The sequence below is a fragment of the Diceros bicornis genome, chromosome 9, assembly GCF_020826845.1.
Source record: "Diceros bicornis minor isolate mBicDic1 chromosome 9, mDicBic1.mat.cur, whole genome shotgun sequence".
Lineage (NCBI taxonomy): Eukaryota > Metazoa > Chordata > Mammalia > Perissodactyla > Rhinocerotidae > Diceros > Diceros bicornis.
This window is the reverse complement of record NC_080748.1, coordinates 83467718-83487316: the sequence shown is the minus strand read 5'-3', so window position 1 is coordinate 83487316 and position 19599 is coordinate 83467718. Positions and strand designations below refer to the sequence as shown.

General features: G+C 36.0%; 1 protein-coding gene across 1 annotated transcript in view; it reads right to left on the bottom strand.

The window, feature by feature from the left end:
• MYO16 (myosin XVI) overlaps window positions 1-19599 on the bottom strand; it is a 463175-nt gene that overhangs the window by 181261 nt on the left and 262315 nt on the right. The window contains exons 21-22 of the mRNA XM_058548472.1: window positions 16195-16267; window positions 2775-2927 (exon numbers count right to left, since the gene is read on the bottom strand). Of these exons, the coding sequence (XP_058404455.1) occupies window positions 2775-2927; window positions 16195-16267 (226 nt within the window). The remainder of the gene's footprint in view (window positions 1-2774; window positions 2928-16194; window positions 16268-19599) is intronic.

Here is a 19599-nt window from a genome sequence, read left to right as displayed (position 1 = left end):
GTGGGGGCTCACGCACCAGAGGGCGCCCTACTGGAAACACTTGGCAACTATGGTGGCCATCTCCAGAATGAGCAACCTGATAGCCTCCTTTGCGAGGAAAAGGAAGAAGAACTAATGAGGTGGAAATGGCACTAGGAAGGAATTGGGAACGCCTGCAAAAAGTGAGCTCATCCACCTCGGCAAATTGCTGAGATCAGTAATACCTGGAGATACTTTGTCTTACCAACACAAAAATGTTTTTCGATAAGGAAATCTGGAGAACAAAGTCCAATCCGGGGAATGTTAGCCCAGCAAGCAGTTCTTCATGGTACATCACAAGACTCTCAGTGTGGCCAGGAACCCCACAATGAGGCCCCATGAAGAGCCCAGAGGTGAGAAAGTAAAAAAATATATAGGTATGCTAAATGGATGGGAGAGGCCCTACAAGAAAACAGTCAATGTAAGAAGTTTGCTGAGGACTGGTCCAGTCTGGGATGCTTTAAAAATCAGAAATTCTTTATTTCAATTTATAGCAACCTATTTGTTGAAGAGTAAGTAAAACATTGATATTATAAGACCAGAAGTTGTTCCTTCATCTGTCAATTTGATCATGATGTCATGACACTTCTCTAGATGCTGTTACCCTTACATACATCCATATGCAAATATACAGACACGTGGTAAAGATCAATGGGGTATTTAAGGTTGCATGCAAGCGTGTCCGTATTTCAGGGGCAGTGACAGACCTCCTCTTTGGAGATGAGCATTTTTGATGAGGCCTTTAATGGATGTTTCAGTAATTCAAAGACAAGGCCCCAATTAGTATAAGAGAAGGGATCTATTCGAAAAAGAGCTAAACCATCCTGCTCCAAAAGCAAGATGACATTTTCCAAGGATGGGGTGGTTGGTTACCAACAAGATATTTTTTAAAGCATTATAATTTGTATTGTCTCCAAAATTTTTAAAATTCATGTGTGTAATGCTTTCTGGATGTTTGATATAAAGCCAGGAAGGAATGGTGGTAGACTTGGAAAACTTCCTGAGTGTCTGAAGGAGGAAGTAGACTTGGAGAAATAAGTCATAAAAAAGGATTATTGGCCTTCAATTCCTTCGGAAGTGAGGGCTTTGAAGAGACTGAGTTCTTCTCCTGTATGTGAAAGGTTATCATGTGCAGTTTTACCTTAACAACAAAACGTAGCAATATTGAGAGCGCAACACAACGTACTAGACGCCTGGAGAATCTGGTAAGGATCTGGATTGACGCCCCTTCAGGGAGCTAAGGCAATTATATGTTCACTGAAACATAAATACGGCCTATGCAAAAATGACAAACGTTTGTGTGTAGTAGAGGGTTATGGGTGCCAGAAAGGAAACAATAAACTTGTTTTGTTTTGTAGGGTACACGCTTGCCTGGTATACAGACCTACATCTTTCACCCTATACTTGATATGTCTTTTCATTCCATTTTTATGGGTATCAAAGAGAAGTAGCAGCCAAAAGTGTCCACTCTCAGTTCCAGCTCATACTGATAAGGGTCCTACTACTGAAATGACGATTCCTAAGATGAACTCTCAAGGATGACAGCCACAGAGACAGACGTAACTTCATCCTGCTGACCACTGTGTAGCAGTCAAGACATCACAGCAAGCCAGAACCAGGGTGGAGGCGGCTGAAGCTTCCTGTATACAGTTAAGTATATATTAGTGTCAGTTTAAAGGCATTTTTAAACTCTAAATAGATAAATTATATACTATATGTGTACGATGAGCGAGGGCTTTCTGGAGGAAGAGGGCTTACTTTGTAAATGAAAAAAGAAACGTTGAACACGTGGTAGCAAGAAGAAGAGTATTTTACAATATTAGGAAAATGCATGAAATAAAGTAATTTGTAAGTCTATATTTATAGAAATAAAGGGTATAAAATTAAGTACTATGCTCTCAATAGCTGAATGGTATCAGTTTTAAATCATGTTCAAGTGTTTGAGACATCATGGGTAAATCTATACACAGTCATGCGTTGCTTAACAGTGGGGATACATTCTGAGGAATGCATTGTTAGGTGACTTCGTTGCTGCGCTGACACCATAGGGTGAACTTACACAAACCTAGATGGTGTAGCCTCCTGCACACCTAGGCTATATGGTATAATCTTGTGGGACCACCATTGTATATTCAGTCTGTCATTGATCAAAACATTATGTGGCACGCGCCTGCAATGTCTTCATGTATATCAGTAGGTTGAGATTGCTGTTTACTTGATAGATTTTTGCTTATATGATAGAGGTATTGAGGCAAAGATTCTTGCATTGTGAAGTAGAGGCAAAGATAAGTATGAAGACCTGCAGATCCCTAAAATTATATGTATGTATATATATTTTTCTGCCAATTTTTCCATACTTAAATTTAGAAACTTTGAAGATAAGTAAAAAATATTCTGTTGAATTTGTTTTATGACATTTTTAGCCTTAGATATTATTTTATAAAATACTAATTTTGTACATTGGGCATTTGTAACCATGCCAAAAGGAGAGTTTTAGCAAATAATAAATGCTGAATTTTTTTTACAACAAAATGATCTGATATTTCTTGTCCTTTCAGTGAATTGGTAATCCTTCAGATGCCCCTTCAGAAAAAGGTAACTTGTGCTCCTCAACCAACTTTGAAAGATTATAAATACATTGCAGAGTCTCATATATAAAGATATCTCAAAAACAAGGCCCTTGAAAGGAATTCTTTGTCTTCTGTATATTTAAACGCATGCATCCTGCAAAGTATCTAATTATGGTATATGAATACCTGGAAAAAAAAATCCAAAACTCCAGTCTGGTTACCAGGAGAATAAGCTGTTTCCATGGTAACTCCCTCTTGTACACATTCTGTTTGCTCCTGTAGAAAAAGCACTTCATTGATATAGTGGTGCATCTTCTCATTGGTCATGTTGACACAAAGCTGTTGTGGGGAAAAAAGAAAACAATTCACAAGATAACTTGGCCGTGCAGATCCATTCATATGACACAGTTTCAGATTGGTGAAATACTGACTCAAGAACATTCGACACCAATTAGTCTGCTGAGATAAAGCATGACAGTATTGCCTGAGAAGTCAAAGTAAAGTTTCACTTGATATTGTTGACTTCATATGGTCTGATTATTCAATTTAAAATGAGTATGTTAAAAACAACAAGAAGCATAATTACAACATTGACTTACAAATTTGGAGTCTAAAATATATTTGAGTATTTAAATAATATTTCCAAAAGGAATTTAGAGTTGGGCTCTAGTCAACAAGCAAAGGTAAAAGCTGGGTTTACCATGAGATCCCAGAGAAAGGACAAGCACTTCTTGCCACCTCATTTCTGTTGCACACCCATGATGGGCAAGGGAACACGAGGCTTCTTTTAGAAAAATAACCGGTCTAAGCATCGCATTGCAGAAAATATTTTCTTTATCAGAAAATTTTTTACATTCTTCCAACTGTCAACTTTTCTCTTTTCACAAGACATTCCCATCAGGAAACAAATATACTGATTTCTTAATCTCAAAGTTTTAATTTCTTAATCTTAAAAATTATCTTAAAATATTAAAAAAGGAAATAACCCTAATCTAACGAAAATGAAGTCTTACTTCCACTCTATGCTACTCTCCTAATTTTCGGCTTTCTTTTCTAACAAAAAAACTCAGAGAGATGTCTTATTATCTCAAATTCCTCTCCTCCTCACTATTGAAACCACTCCAGTAAAATTTTGCCCCCTCTGCTCCACTAAAATTGCTCTTGTGGAAGTCACTGCAACGTGATGTGTGCATTTCTAAATCCAGTGTTCAGTTCTCAGGGTTCATTTTCCTTGACCTCCCAGTGATATCTGACAGCCGATCCCTCTGCTTCCCTGGGGCACTGCCTCTACCGTCTTCCAAGACATCACACCCTCTTGGCCTCCTACCTCCCTGGCCACTCTTCTATCTCCTTCTCTGACTCCATGCTGAGCGGTCCAGGGCTCAGTCCTTGGTCCTCACATCTTCTCTATCTGCTCCCTTTCTTCATGAGCTCCTTCAGTCTCACAGGCCATCATGTTCTCCCAGCTGCACCTAACCACTATGTTATTCTAGGTAAAATCCAAAAAGCATTTTGAAATATTTAGAATTCAGTAACTCACTGAAAATAATTAAAGATGAATAATTTATATAAATCAAAATAGCCAACAACAGTTTTTAAAAGAAAATCAGATCTCATTTGCAAAGGGAACAATATCTAGGATTATATTTAATGTAAAATGTGCTGTATTTATATAAAGAAAATGCCAAAGCTTTTGTAAATCATGTAAGACTGAAAAAGTCACAAGAGAAGAGAAAGACCACCCTAGGTTCCTCTTTTCCAGGTACCCACATTCTTCTCCAAGCCCCGTGTCATCATAATATCTGCTAACTAAGAGCTCCTCCCAGACATTCCTGTCCCTCTAACGGGAGCTCATGACTTCTCTCTAGCTCATGTAAGAGCATCCTTTATGCTCCAGCTTCCAATCAGAGAGACAAGTAACCTTCTCAAACGACCGAGACCAGAAATGCTTTAATCCTCTATCCAGGTGTCTGTGCTTGCCCATAACGGTGTCGCTATTAAGGAATTAAGAATAACATGCACATAGAAGGAAAGAGCCATTTTCTCACAGATCCAGCTATTTGGGAAGATGGAAGTTTATGGGATGCTAGGGACATGAAGAATTCTCAGAGGGAAACATTTTCAGGGAAGAAACACACATATCAGAGTGCAGGGCAACGATCAGAACATAGAGGGAGTTCATCCTGAGACGAGGTTGGCTTGCTGTGAAGTCCAGTTCTTCACTTCTTGCCAGGGCCAGAATTTTGTGGGTAGGTGCAGACAGCTCAAACGTCTTCAGAAAGGGGGTGACTGGAGAGTGACAGGACTGCAAGCACGGGCTACTTTGACCGAAGCAGGGGTTGGAGAGCTGAAAATGTAGAGGCTCTTAGGACCTAATCTAGTCAAGTTATTTCAACGACGAACATATAACAATATTTCATTATTAATATAACAGAGAATAATCGATATAGTAGAGATATACCAAATAAAATATTTAAATAATAACTATATTAAAAATAAGATCTAAATACTACATATTGACAGCCAAAAAAATAATTCTTAGATCCAGGTCAGAAAATGATGGTCTAATAGTTTTCCTCGAATCTCTGCTTCATAATAAAAAACGGTTTCTGTAAATGCAGTGATAAATGAATGTCTGTAGACTGAATATGCTTCCTTACTGCATTCTGTTACAAAATAAAATCTAAATTAAAAATAAAATATGAACCCCGGCATATTGTTGCTATCTTAGAAGTCACTTTAAAACCTAAAGAATTTGAGAGAATTTGTTTAAACTTGGAATCCCTCTTTGAATCATCTTCTTTTTCCTACCACTCCATCCATGATCTCTGGAATTGCTTGAATTTTCTTCCTTCTATCTGATTTGGCCAGTAGTTAACTAGAACTTTTCCTCTCTGCCCCTTAACAACTAGATTTCATGAGATATACACAAAGCTGGAAGTTCTTTAAATTTAAAGCTAAATGTTTCTTAAACTTGCACTTTTGTTGATTAATTCTTTAAATACAAAAATATTAAAACTATAGTCACTTCAGTTGAGAACATATCATATAGGATATCTCTTTACATGCTTGTTTGTTAAGGCAAAAATAATTTGAAATGTGGATACAGACCAATAAGTTCTGCACATTATAGTTGGCAAAGGAAAGGATGGAATTCAGTATTTACATATCATATGAAAAATATTTCCTCCTTGTAACTGATAAGTCTAGTACATTCATCTCCTTGTATCCTTCCATCAAAACTAAATGATACCAGCAGATCAATATCTGTGTTTGTCTTCTTCTTCAGTGTATAAATCTCCAGGAATAATTCTGGAAAGACAAACCATTTTCTATAAAACGGTGTAGCATCTGTCCACAGTAGTATCCCCACTGTGAAAGGAATACATTTATAGCCACCCTCATTTTAATCATAAATGACACTTCATTTTCCCCTCATTTTAGGATTATCTAATTGAAAATACTTAGATGTGGATGTCTCAGACCTACCTAATATAATTCTCTTACCATTTTCATTCAGAATAGATTGCAGCTCTGTAGTTACAAAAATTCCTTCCGATGACAGTCTAAGTCCTCTTGCTCGATTCTCCTGCTCTCGACTGGGGTGTAGCTGACCATCTCCATATATATACACCCAGCTGCAGTGTTTTGACTGACTCAAGCGTTTTTATAACAGAAAATAGGTATTGTAATTGTTTTTGTTTACTGATATTTTATTGAACTGAACATTGGCTTCACTGAGTTGATCCTCTGTTTTAGTCAAAATGGTGATACCAACTGCGAATGTGGACAAAGCCACCAGTGTATTAGAAAGAGTAGGAAGGGGTTAGAATATCAGCCCTCTTTTTCTTCCTTTTTTTTTCCAGGAAGGTCTAAAGCAATCTGCCAAACTTCAGCTAACAGAAAAAGGATTTGGCCTGTGCTTTTGACAGAACAACTCAATTTGTTCCTCTCCTGGTCAAAATGATCGTAAAACATACAGCTTCTCCAGTGAGCTTTACATGTTTAAGCTGCAGGATTGGATGGTACTTTGTGACATGGGGTGATCCTTACAATATATCTGAATCTTGTATTGTACATCATACTCTTTTTATTCTGGAGGAAAAAAAGAAGTAATTTATCAAAATCCCAGAGGGAAAATTCCAGCTTGATGTGTAACACTGAGTAGCCTGTGCAGTGATTTTTGACTCGTAGCTTTCACGACAGTGGTGCTTTCTGAAACGGAATGTGTATTTGTATTTCTAACAGCGGAGAGCCATGCTGAGTGGTAAAGGGAACCACTGGGAGCTTATGCAGTTCGAAGGAGAATGTTTTTCTAACTCATTTTGAAGTAATTGTGTACGTTAACATTTTTGTACCAAAACAGTTTGCCTTTCCCTATTCTAAATTGTTCAAAGCACTCACTACTTGAACCAAAGTTAAAATATAAAAGTGTGCTCTAGCATGAACTTCAAAATTGCCAGCAAATGCAGCCAAGGAGACTAATACAATCACCCTATGTCAGGGTGAAAATCAGAAAAATGTGTCCCACCTACCAAATAGCCAAAATCACGGAAAGAACATGCTTATTCGTGATGTATTTTCACTGAACTGTCTGTGTTGTGTGTACAGATGTGAGTGTGTGTGAAACACAATCAGAGAAAGACACAGTGAAAGATTCTTATCGGCAAATTAGTTTATATATCTAGAAGCATAAATCTACAATAATCGAGAATATCATCAACTTCAATGCAAAACAATCACTATTTTTACTTTTTAACTCTACTCATCATAATTATGCTTGGGTTTCATTAAATTTCCAGGTATTTCTTGGAGAGACTTGAATGTGGGTAAAAGGTGAGTATTCATAGACGATAATGAACAATTATTAAGTACTGCTTAATTAGCATGCACCCTTCTCTGATTAAAATACATGCTTTGTACATTAAGCGCTGTGGCTAAACGGTTTAATAATAAAAATTGAGCACTCCTTGAAAGCACTCTTTAGTAACAGAACGTGATTGCTTATCCAGATGGCCTATCATTTGTATTAATGACAAACTTAATTTCTTGAGTAAATTTTCACCAACTGTTCTCCCTTTATTTTTATTACTCAGTGAAATGTATCTGAAGCAAAAATATAATAGAGCATGACATATACATCACAGAATTAAAGGAGGAGATTAATTAAAGCTGACTCCAGTCGAAGGCAGAGCCCCAGGCGTTAGTGATTCGCAAGCCTCCTGCATGTTGAAATTAACTGGGGGCATTTTAAAAAAGGCTGATGTCTGATCCTGACCCCAAACCAATTAAATCAGAGTGGGGCCCAGGCGTTGATATATTTTAAAAGCTTTCCAGCTGATTCTAATATGTAGACATGTCTAATAGGTAGACAATGAGATAGATGGTGGAATAGAGCATACACAATCGATTAACTGATTTGCTCATCAACTAACATATGTATATATGTATTTATGTCATACATTTATAAACGTATGAGAGAACAGGAGTGATGCTAGATTTCAGACATTCAGTATTTCTCAAATATGTTCAGCAGAACACTCAATGTGTGAGATGCCAATTACTATGGTCTAAAAAACAATAAAACAGAAGCCTGCTGGAGAAACACTGAGCTAAGCTAAGCTAACGGGCTTCTCTGCAGGACTTCTCTGGGCCTTTACTGTGCCAAGTGTACTGTGAATCTCCAACTTACCTTTTTGAAGAATGCCTACGATACTGCTATATATAGTTTCAGGCAACAAATCAATTATTCCTGATTTGAGCCCATTATCTGTAAAACGGCAGGTGCAGGGGGTTGGTGAGGGGACAGTATCTCTCTAATCTGTTTCAGCTTTAAAATTCTAGAATTTATTTTGCCTTCTTTGAATTTCTTATTACTGTGGAGCCTTGCTTCTCTCTACCCTTGTTTAGGAAATGTTGTGTTTACTTTCTCTTAGCACCATTTATCTCAACCTGGATAGTCAGACACCGCTATCTCTCCCAACAATCTGATATTATTTAATAGAGGATGCTGGTGCCCTGGTGCAGTGTGGGTGGACTGCTGCCCTTGCTGACTCCTACATCAGGAGCCTCTGTGGGCACACTGCACTGAGCGTCCACCCGGAGCCGGGCCCGTGGTCCCGCAGGCTTCTGTTTTCCTCTGTTTATTGGCTTTGTGGGTTTCACACTTTCTACTCCCCTCTCTTCCCCCCTCCCTTTTTTGGTGGATTATCACTTCTTAAAGGAACCAAACATACTTTCCTCCTCTGGTTTCCCTTTGGGATTTTAAAAGCAAACTCTAAGTAATAGGTTTTAAGCAAATATAGATGGTAGTAACTTCACAGGCATAAAGACATCGTTTTTGTACAGATAAACACTTTCTCTCTAGACAACCTTTCTTTTAGTGATTCTGTTACTCAGAGCACATAGATTCATAAAGTAAATCCAATATTTTAATGGGTTTAATTCATGTCTATAATCTCCTTTAACATACATAATCACTACTTTGGGATTTGAGGGATTGACCGAAGGGATCAGCCAACAATAAACCTATTGGCTAAATTTATTGCTCTATTCTACATAATAATATGCTAACATCAGGATTGGAAAATACAAATGAAAAGAAAAAAATTTTAAAAATATTTTGGATGACATCTTGTACATAAAATATATCCTTAGGTTAATACAGAAGCCATGCCCAGGAGTTGGAAACATAACTTCTGGTCAAAATACTCTAACTTTAAACTTTGGGCACTATACCATATTGTTCATCACTTTTTAAGGAAAAATGAGTTTGTTTTTTCAGCAACAAACCCCAGCTTAATCAATATGCTTCCTTTTTTTCATATTATTTATTAATGGAAGCCTAAAAACAATGATTAATATAAAATTTCTATTGAAATAATTATTCTTTTTTAAATAGTTGTCTTTATCCAGGATTAAACATGAAATCTGGAGGTACTGAATAAACCACTGACCCTGGAGGGCCATGGTCAGCAGGAGACAGAAACAGCACAGTACGGAGAGTGCTGGGCTCAGGTGCCCGAGGGTATGCATCCAAATTTCCACTTGGCCACACAAAGGTTTCTGGGATATCCCTTCACTTTCTGAGAGAGGTGCTGCAGGAGTTAGAGATCATATAGGGAAATCATCTCACTCCTAGTCGGGCTCAAGAAATTGTAGCCATTACTGATTATTAATAGAAAACTAAATAAAACCATATTCCTAGTTAGCACATTTGGGACTTTATATCTGGACAGCCACTCTTGCAAATTTGAGCTTTTTCCTGGTTAGTCGCCATTAATTCAATTCACTCTTTTCTAAAGTGACCTGAAGTATATTTTCAAATCCATTAATTCTTCTTATTACTTCTGTAACATTTCCTTTCAATCACCTTGGTACTCTACAACGAACAAGATAAACCTGCATTCTCTAACTTATTTATTCATACTTAAGCCGATTTGGTGAAATGCTCTGCTACGGAAAAGATAATTAATGGCACATGAAAGTCATTAAAAATTTTATTGTTTCTATATTTAATAGAATAAATAACGTTTGTCCTACAAGAAATATAAGCAAACATACTCCTGAATGGACAGTAGTTTAAATTTATAAAATGTATACTAATAAAAATTAAAGTCTAGCTTTCAAAGAATGCTTGGTACTGGAAATAGCACAGATCATTGGCTCTGGGACCAGATTCAGGTGTTGTGTTCTCCTCTGTGAATTTCTTTAGCTCTAAAATAGTGATTAACTTATAAGGTTTTGAGAAAAAATGTCATGCAATGTACAGTTTACATGCTCAAAATTGCTTTCCTCTGTCTCATTTTTTTATTTCCTAAAGTTTTCAAAACTTGTTACCTGAAGAAGATCTCGAAGCATACTATTTTAAAACATAGAATCCAATATTATTGTAAGAAGTACATTAAAATGGCATCTCATTATTTACTTGCTCTGTTTGTTTTTCTTTAGAAACATGAGTAGCACTATACTAGGGTTCTGCTATGTAATGAAAATAACTTTCCACATTCAAATTTTTCTTAAACTGTGCTATCAATAGCTTGATGAGTTCCTGAAATGATTTCAGAGAATTCAATATCATAGAGCAGAAAATATTTTAAGATAGGGTTAGATATTTAATGTATGTATGATTTTGGAATTTAAATGTGAAACAACTTAAAATAGCAAAGAAATATTTTATTATATTCCTAGATCAATTCAGTGAGCAGTAAATAGATCAATTTTGATACGTAATAGCTATTAGAACATACACTATGATTAAAATGATGTCAGTCCTTTTATACTTAGGGCAAAAAGAGCAACCTTTTCCTCATTAAGTCTTTCCCAATCCTTCTCACAGGATATCCAATTAGAACTGGTCCTTCCTACTTCTGCACCCTACCTATCACACCATAATGTCTGGGTATTTCTTAGTGCCTAGTACAGGGTCTGGAACTTGGTACACATACAAAAACATTTGTTGAATGGATGAACCACAGTTTACCCTGACGCAAACGAGCCAGAAAAATAGATCTTCTAGGCACTGCTAATATACTCTCTTACCAAGCAGACTGGAGCACTCTCAGTTTTCCCATCTGTAAAATGGGATAATCCATGTGAAGAGTACATGGTATGAATTAAATTAATGGTTGCTAATAGATTATTTGATTTATCTTTGTATCATACCTAGGCTGGTGATTTCACAACTAAGGATTTTATGGTATTTTTTGAAGTTGAGGTTGCCATTTTATAATCCCATTTCATAACACTTTAGAAGTCAAGGTGTCTGGCTTTTCCCAAATTCTTTGAACACTTAGCCCAGCCTGACTGAGCTGTTGTTCATCTGAACTTTCTAGTAAATCTCACTTTTTAGAAAAGAGTTTGTAAGCAGAGAAACATTTTCTTGACAATTCTTCTGAAATCAGCTTAGATGGAGCCTAGCTTGAAGCTAGGTCATACATCACAATTTTGTCTTCCACAACAGAAGCTTTGACTTTGAACAAATGTGTTCTCCCTCCAAATTCCCTATATTCTTATAGCAGATTGTTGATATATAATTTTACTAGACTCCATAGCTTCAAGGATTTCATTACACATAGCTGCATGTTATGTGTCTAGTGGGGAATTTGGGAAGATTATTGGACATTAAATCACTAGTTTCCACTATTTTGTTCTTTGTGCCTTTGGTAGAGATCTGTAGCATGCAGAGCTTTGCAATAACATGTTGGGAGAGGAAATATGCTTATATTTATTAATATAATATTTACATAACCTCAATTTTCATATTCATTTAAAATAGTATATTATATAAAATTTTAAACATATTCAACAGTGAAGAGAATAATGTAATGAGACCCCACCTGCCATCAACCAACTTCAACAATTATCAACAATTACTAACTCATGGCCAATTCTGCTTTATCCATTTCCCTCTTACCCTCAAAGCTAGACTCATTTGAAGCAATTCTCAGACATTCTGTCATTTCATTGGCAAATATCTTAGTATAATTCTCTAAGATGTAAGGACTTAGAAAATACACCCACAATACCTTTATCATGTATAATTTCTGTCAACAATAATTTTTTAATTTCAGCAAATATTCAGATTTCACATTATCCTAATTAACTCATAATTTTTTTTATACTTAGTTTAACAAATTAGGATCTACATGCCCTATATTTAACTGATTTACGTATCTCTTAGATCTCTTTTAATCTCCTTTTACATTTTTACCATTGTATTTTATATGTTAAAGAAATCAGGTCCTTTGTCCAGTTTCCCACATTCTGGATTTTGCAGAGTACAGCCTCATGGTTTATTTTATCATGTTCCTCTGTCCTCAGTTCCTGTAATTAGCTCAAGAAATTTCATTATATTCAGGTTTTCTCTCTTCCCTTCTTTCCTCCCTCCCTCTGTCCCTCTCTTTTCCCTTCTTTCTTTCTTGGCAAGAACACTTGATATGCATCTTGTGTACGTTGTCTCTCTTTTCATAATGTTAGCAGTCATTGATACTTGTTGCCTAGATTCATTAGCTATTAGAAGCCATAAAATTGATTTGTTCTAATTTCATCATTCATTCTTCATTTATTTGTAGTGATACGATATCAAATTATATTCATAAATTAACTAGAGAGGATCGGCACCTATTTAATATCAAGCCTTTCTGTCTAGGAATGCAGAATGTCTTCCCATTTGTTTAAGTGTAATTCTGTGACTTTCAGGAGCACTTTGCAGTATTCCTCACAAGTTGTTTAGTTTTGACAATGTAAATGTTGTCTTCTTTTCCAGTACATTTTCTGAAAAGCTATTTTTAAATTATAGAAAAGTCATTGGTTTTACAGGCTGATTTTACAACTTGCTCCTTTTTCAAGTTATCTCATTGTTCATAGTAATATTTTCATTCATTCTTTTGAATTTTCTAAATATGAAATCATCTCTGGAAGTAGAAATATTTTTACCTCTCCTTTCCAATTTTTATGCCTTGAATTGCTTTCTCTTTTCTAACACCACTGGCATTGCACTGTATAAGGGGGACCTTTGTCTTGGCTGTTATCTTCCTACTTAGCGAGCCTTATATACTTGGAACTCACGGACTGTTTAATGCTGGAGTGTAGACTGGAGAGGCTTCCTTTCCTTTCAACGCGTTAGGAGATATCTTTACAGTGCTGGAGAGATAAACTTTACATAATGAAGGAAATGAGAGTTTATGAATTTAGGTATTACATTGCAGAGAGTGAGTTGGTAATAATATAATTAATTCATTAATCAGAGTGGTAAACTCACAGCCTCCCAAATTGTACTTTGGGACTCACATTATTTAGTATGCCTTTTCCATTGAAGCATCAAATTACTACTGTTTAGAGTAAATATTTTTTACTCTATAAATGGTCTTTATTATAATATATGAAATAGTCCTGAATATAAATGATTCATTAAAAGTCAGAGAAAACAGGATTAGCATTTCCTATTAGCTGAAACAAACTCTTATTTAAAATATCACAAGCACCCATCTAATCTTAGAGTTACTTGAGGATTTTGAGGTTGGAGATGCTGATGTTTTGAAGTGCTTCTTAGTATCTTCTCAAATTGTCCCTATTCTCAACATCTGTCAAGCTTCTTATGGACGGACAATTGTCAAGAAACACATACATTTATTCCCAACTAAGGAGAAGCACTAGGAAACCCACTATGAAGTGTTTTTCTTAAGAGTTTATTCTTTAAATTTCAATTGAAAACACGTGTTAAGCTTTTGTTATACACACAATGCTGTACTAGACAATTTCAACCCTGCAGGAGTTGACATTCTAGCAAACAGCTAATAGATGGGTCAATGAACTCAAAACAGAATAAAATAAATACTTATAAAGTCACTAATATTCTTTGGGGTTTGACTTTGAACACAATATTGATTTGTTACACATTTTGTTGAAAATTTGCAACAATAAAAAATGAGGAAGTTCACATTCTGTTAGCAACTCAAGAATCTAGAATATATATCATTCAAACCAAAGGCCTTTAAAAAGTTCACACTCAAATTAAGGAATTTGCTAAATCCACTGTAAAATAAGATTTAGATTAATCACAAAGAAAATAATTTTATTCTTTAAAATAACTTCTAGTTTCTATGTGCACAATAGCCAAGCAAACCTACTAAGAAAAAGGTATATCTTTAAAAATATATACTTTTTTCATAATTTAAGTCTAAGAATTGATTTGAGATTTTACCCACAAATATCTAAAATGAGTTTTGGTATTTTCTAGAGACTCATTCTTCAGATTTGAAGAAATGTCATTCTTTGTTATATAAAAATCTCAGGCTGTGAATATATTCTAAAATATATAATTAAAATATTTAGCAGAAAGAAAGAATAATAAGGGATATACGTAATTGTAGTAAAATAAGTAAGTTCGAATAAGAAAATAACATGAATGTTTCACAGATGTCAGCTGTCAGCACAGACATGATAGATAACTGTGCCCCGGGGGAGCAGAGGGTTGGGAGGCTGGCCCTAGTAGAGGGCTCCACAAGACACCATTCCACCTGTGTTTGCTGCCCGTCACTCACCAGGAGAGGGAGAAACCAGTCAGCCTCATTACAGACACGAAAGCACACATGTTTTCTCAGGCAAAAATGTAAGGAATCAATACCGCGGCCAGACAACATTCAAACACTCGCGCTGAGAAATACATCACAAGATGCCGCTGGCAGACCTGTGCGTGTTGTTGTACATCCCACTGGTCACTCTTTTAACTGATCTCTTCCTTATGTCCATCACTATTTTTCTTATAATAAATAAATAAAACCACGAAGTCCTCCTTTTTCCATTAATCCATGGATACAAAAGTATAAAAGGAGGAGAAATCTAGGGTCTCCTTGGTTTTATTTCATACTAGACTTTTGGTAAAGTTTTGTAAAGAATATGATTCATGATAATTCACTCTGGATTAGGTGAGTCAGCATGATTTAGCATCTACTCACAGGGCTGTACCACATTTTTAGAAAAAAATAAGGCTGAATTTTACAAGGTTTTCAAGTGTTCCAATTTACAACAGTAACAGCAGCTATCTGCCATTTCTTAAACGTGTACAGTGAGCTAGAAATTGACACAAGAACCTCTATAGTAGTAATCTTGTTCAATCTCACAACACTTTAAATCTATTGTTAACCCGATTTTACAGACAAGGAAACCAAATCTCATTACAGAGTCTTCATCTCGGCCCAGACAGCTCTGCTAGTAAAAGTCACAGAACTGGGTTTCAAGTTCATTCTATTTATGACATTCTCAAGGCCTCAATCTACAATGACGCCTTACCTGGTGTCATTAACCACCACGTTATCTGCATTAAAATAGAGCTAAGCAAGTTATGTAATTATTAAAAGTTCTCCCTGAACACTGCGTAGTTGTAATTCTTCATGTAATAAAGTGCAATTAGATTTTCTGTCTTTCCATCTGTACCTTTTTACAGGTTTATTTTTCGTTCTCTGCTTGCTAAGGCAAGTTCTGTTTCTACTCTCTTCTTTAACACATACTTTTTAGATGTATTTAACTTGATTAAACTATTCATATAGTACTATTAAGATACCTAAAGAATTTAATACTTCTCAAAGTGCCTTAAATTGTAAATGGATTAAAAATAATCAATGCCTCTTCAATCTATCAATGATCTATAAGTCATGAATTTCCCATGGTCACAGGTATGAATGTCATATCAAGATGAATCTACAAATAACAGCATTTAGCATAAGAGAGAATTTCCATTCTGGTTTTGGGCCAAGGATTCTGAAGACTTTTGCCCTGATTTCAAATACAGATGCTCTCCGTCTGTCTGACCCAGTTGAAATAATATTTCCACAAGCACGATTCACGTCTTCATCTAACATTGTCTTTTAAAACAAATGCCTCTGTTTAAAAAAAATGATTATGCCAGTTGTTTACAAGACCACATAAAAATGAATATGTCCACAAACTAGGTACATTAATTTTAAAACAGAATGGCAAAGTACTTATTTTAATTCTGTGTTTGTAAGTAATTATGCAAATAATCTCTATTGAATCAAAAAGATCTAACTTACTAGTTGAATAAAATCCATCAAAATTTACAAAATTTCAAAAGAAACCCACTTACTTGTTCAAATTCATTCTTTTGAAATTCTTCAAAACCAAAGATGTCCAATATTCCAATATCCCATGTCTGTGTGCTGAAATGGAACAATAAAACAGTGAACAGACATACTTGAAGTTCTTACATGACCCCCTGCCCATTGCTACTTCAGGTCAGAGAAATCCAGCCACTTAGCATGTCACTGCCCATCTGAAGTAAAAACATGGAAATAATTATCTTAGAGTCTGATGAAAAACTCTGAAAATAAGGAGAAAAGTGTCCTTTTAATGCTTTGATTCAAACACAGATACATTAACAAAAACACATTGATTTATAAGTTTAAAATGGAACAATACATGGGTGATTTAAGATACGCCTCTCCAAAACAGTCCTTGTGTCTGTCTCCTTCAACTACACTTGCTTTCTCTGAAGGAATCTGCACTGACCAGTTAGTGGTTCTCACTAGATAATTGAGCTACACAAGCAGTAAGTCAAGCAATTCCTTCATCACACATAAGTACAATACAAGTAAATCACAACTAAACCATGTGCATGTTCTTTGATAGATCAAATTGAGCTGCTTCAAAAACTACATTGTAATCTTCCTAAAGGAATTCTTATAAATAAAGAAGAATGAAGACCGTGAAGCTTGCGTGTGAAATTGGAGACATCAATCTAAGTACATACTTCTTTTTTCAAGCTAAACTATCACTCTTGGAATCTGCCACAGTCTTGGATGGTCAGATTACAGATGTCAGAACCCTCATAGTGAGTGAGGAAAGGAGGAAGAAAGCCTGGTCTGTGACAGCAGCCCTGACAACCTGGGTTCTGTGGGGATGTGGGGGCAGCAGAAGGAATGTGCAAGAGCGTGCCCCTGTAAAGAAAGCCCCAGATGATTCCGGAATGCTGGTCGCCAGGAGGGCGCACATCCCACCCCTTCCACATTGCGCATCTACATCATCAGCAAGACAACTACCGTCCTCATTTTCTGCCAGTGGGTGTGACTGTGATGTTTCATTGTCATTATGGTGCTTAGGGTTTCAAAGCCACTGTTCCTGTTGATGAAGACGTTTTGTTGTTCTTGTTTCTTCTCTACTCAATTTGTGCAAAGTGCAGAACCATATTGGCAACCAACTCCCTTTTTGTACCTGTATTTTGTTTTCACAATTGGTACATAATCATAATACTTTAGGGTCTTTAATATGTCATTTAAATGACCTTTTTTTTTAAAGGTAAGAGTAACGATTCTATGATATGCTATCTCTAAGATTCTTAGCTGTAGATGCTACAAATATGAGCTTCATAAGTAGGAGGAAGAGTATTTTAAGAGCCTTTAATGTAAACGTCACACGGCAAAGAATATACAGCAGGGAGGGAAAGGCAGAATCAGCCAATGGATATCTCCAGGTAATTGAGTCAGTGTTTTAAAAGAAAAAATAAAGTTAGCTCTATATCTCACCCTGTGTGCCCAAATGAACTCTATGTGGATTAGAAAGTTGAATGTTAGGACAAGAAACAATAAAAATGTACAAGAAAACAAATGTGACCATTTTTTCTGTTTTCAGTTCTAGGAAAAAATTTTAAAAAATTTTAAAAGTATGATTACCCAAATACAAAATTCTTTTGAAGAATAAATAGTACAAATAAAATTAAATTCTGTTAGAGGTATTATTTTAAACTGCATTTCCACATTCATTTCTTTTTTCTTTTCTTTTTTTGTTTTGTGAGGAAGATCAGCCCTGAGCTAAAATTCGTTGCCAATCCTCCTTTTGTTTTTTGTTTTTTTGCTGAGGAAGATTGGCCCTGAGCTAACATCCATGCCCATCTTCCTCTACTTTATATGGGATGCTGCCACAGCATGGCTTGACAAGTGGTGCGTCGGTGTGCGCCCGGGATCTGAACTTGCAAACCCCGGGCCACTGAAGCGGAGCGCATGCACTTAACCACTTGCGCCACTGGGCCAGCCGCTGCCACATTCATTTTTAGAGATTTTTTTCAGCCTATTGTTGAAAAACCTGTACGTCCAGTTATACATCATCTTCCATTCATCTGTGCATCCTTCCAGCCTGCTGTCTTTATAATGGGCACAGAAATGTTGGGAATGATGTTCACTCTGTGGTAACAATGGTGCTGAGGTTTAGGATGATTTGCTGCTTTGTTTTGAGAGGGGGGTGTGTGTTTCCCATGGAATGAGCCGCATCGTTTCTCTTGTAGGAGCTTTAGTGACAAAGCTTGCCAGGTTTTGGAGTTGTTCAGTCTTGGGTAGGAATCCTGGTTCAAATAATTCTCAGTTGGATAACTTTGGGCAAGTTACTTAGAGATTTTCTGAGCTGCAGTCTCAACATCTATAAAAGTAAGATGAGTAATATTTGTCCACCTAGATGGTTGTTACAATTAGAGGTGATGTAAATGAAGTTCTAGGATAATAGCTGGTATAGTATACAGTGTTGACACTTGTATACACATTATTATACATACACAGACTCAGCTGGTATACATATTCAATCACTGGAACTTGCCTTCTTGAAAAAATAGTTGTTTAAACTTGCTATAGAAATCAAGAGGATGGCTATTAGCAGAAATATAAATGGCTAATAGGCATATTAAAAATGTCAATCTCGGGGCCAGCCCAGTGGCATAGTGGTTAAGTTCTCATGCTCCACTTCAGTGGCCCAGGGTTGGCAGGTTTGGATCCCTGGCACAGACCTACACATCGCTCATCAAGCCGTGCTGTGGCGGCGTTCCACACACAAAATAGAGGAAGATGGGCACAATGTTAGCTCAGAGCTAATCTTCCTCAGCAAAAAGAGGAAGATTGGCAATGGATGTTAGCTCAGAGCCAGTATCACAAAAAATAAAAAAATTAATTAAGAAAATGTCAATCTCATTAAAATTGCAAGCGAAATAAAAATTTTAAAAATTAGGGCGAAAAAGATATTTCCATACACTTTTGTTGGAAGTTTAAATTGGTAGAGCTTTCTTAAAAAACAATTTGGTTATGTGACATAAAGCTTTGAAATGTTCATATCACTTGAACCAATACTTCCATATATAGGAATATATACTAAGACGATTACCAGAAATGTCATTAAAGAGTTATGAACAAGGATGATCATTGCTATCTTAATTACAGTAACAACAGCAAAAATTACAAATGTTCCACACTAAAGACACAATTAAATAGCATGCATCCTATGGTGGATTAATTTAGTGAAACTGCCCAATACATAAGGTCTGTATAAAGAATAACCCCAACAATATATCCAGAAGACCTACAAAGAAGCACAGTCAGCCTGAGAAGAGGAAATAGAGAGAGTTTTGTTTACTTCTTTTTATTGTTCTGCATTTTCTAAGGTTTCTATAGTGAAACACTATTATTTTTATGAGCAGTAAATATTCAATTGATGTTTATAAAGACACTATGAAAGC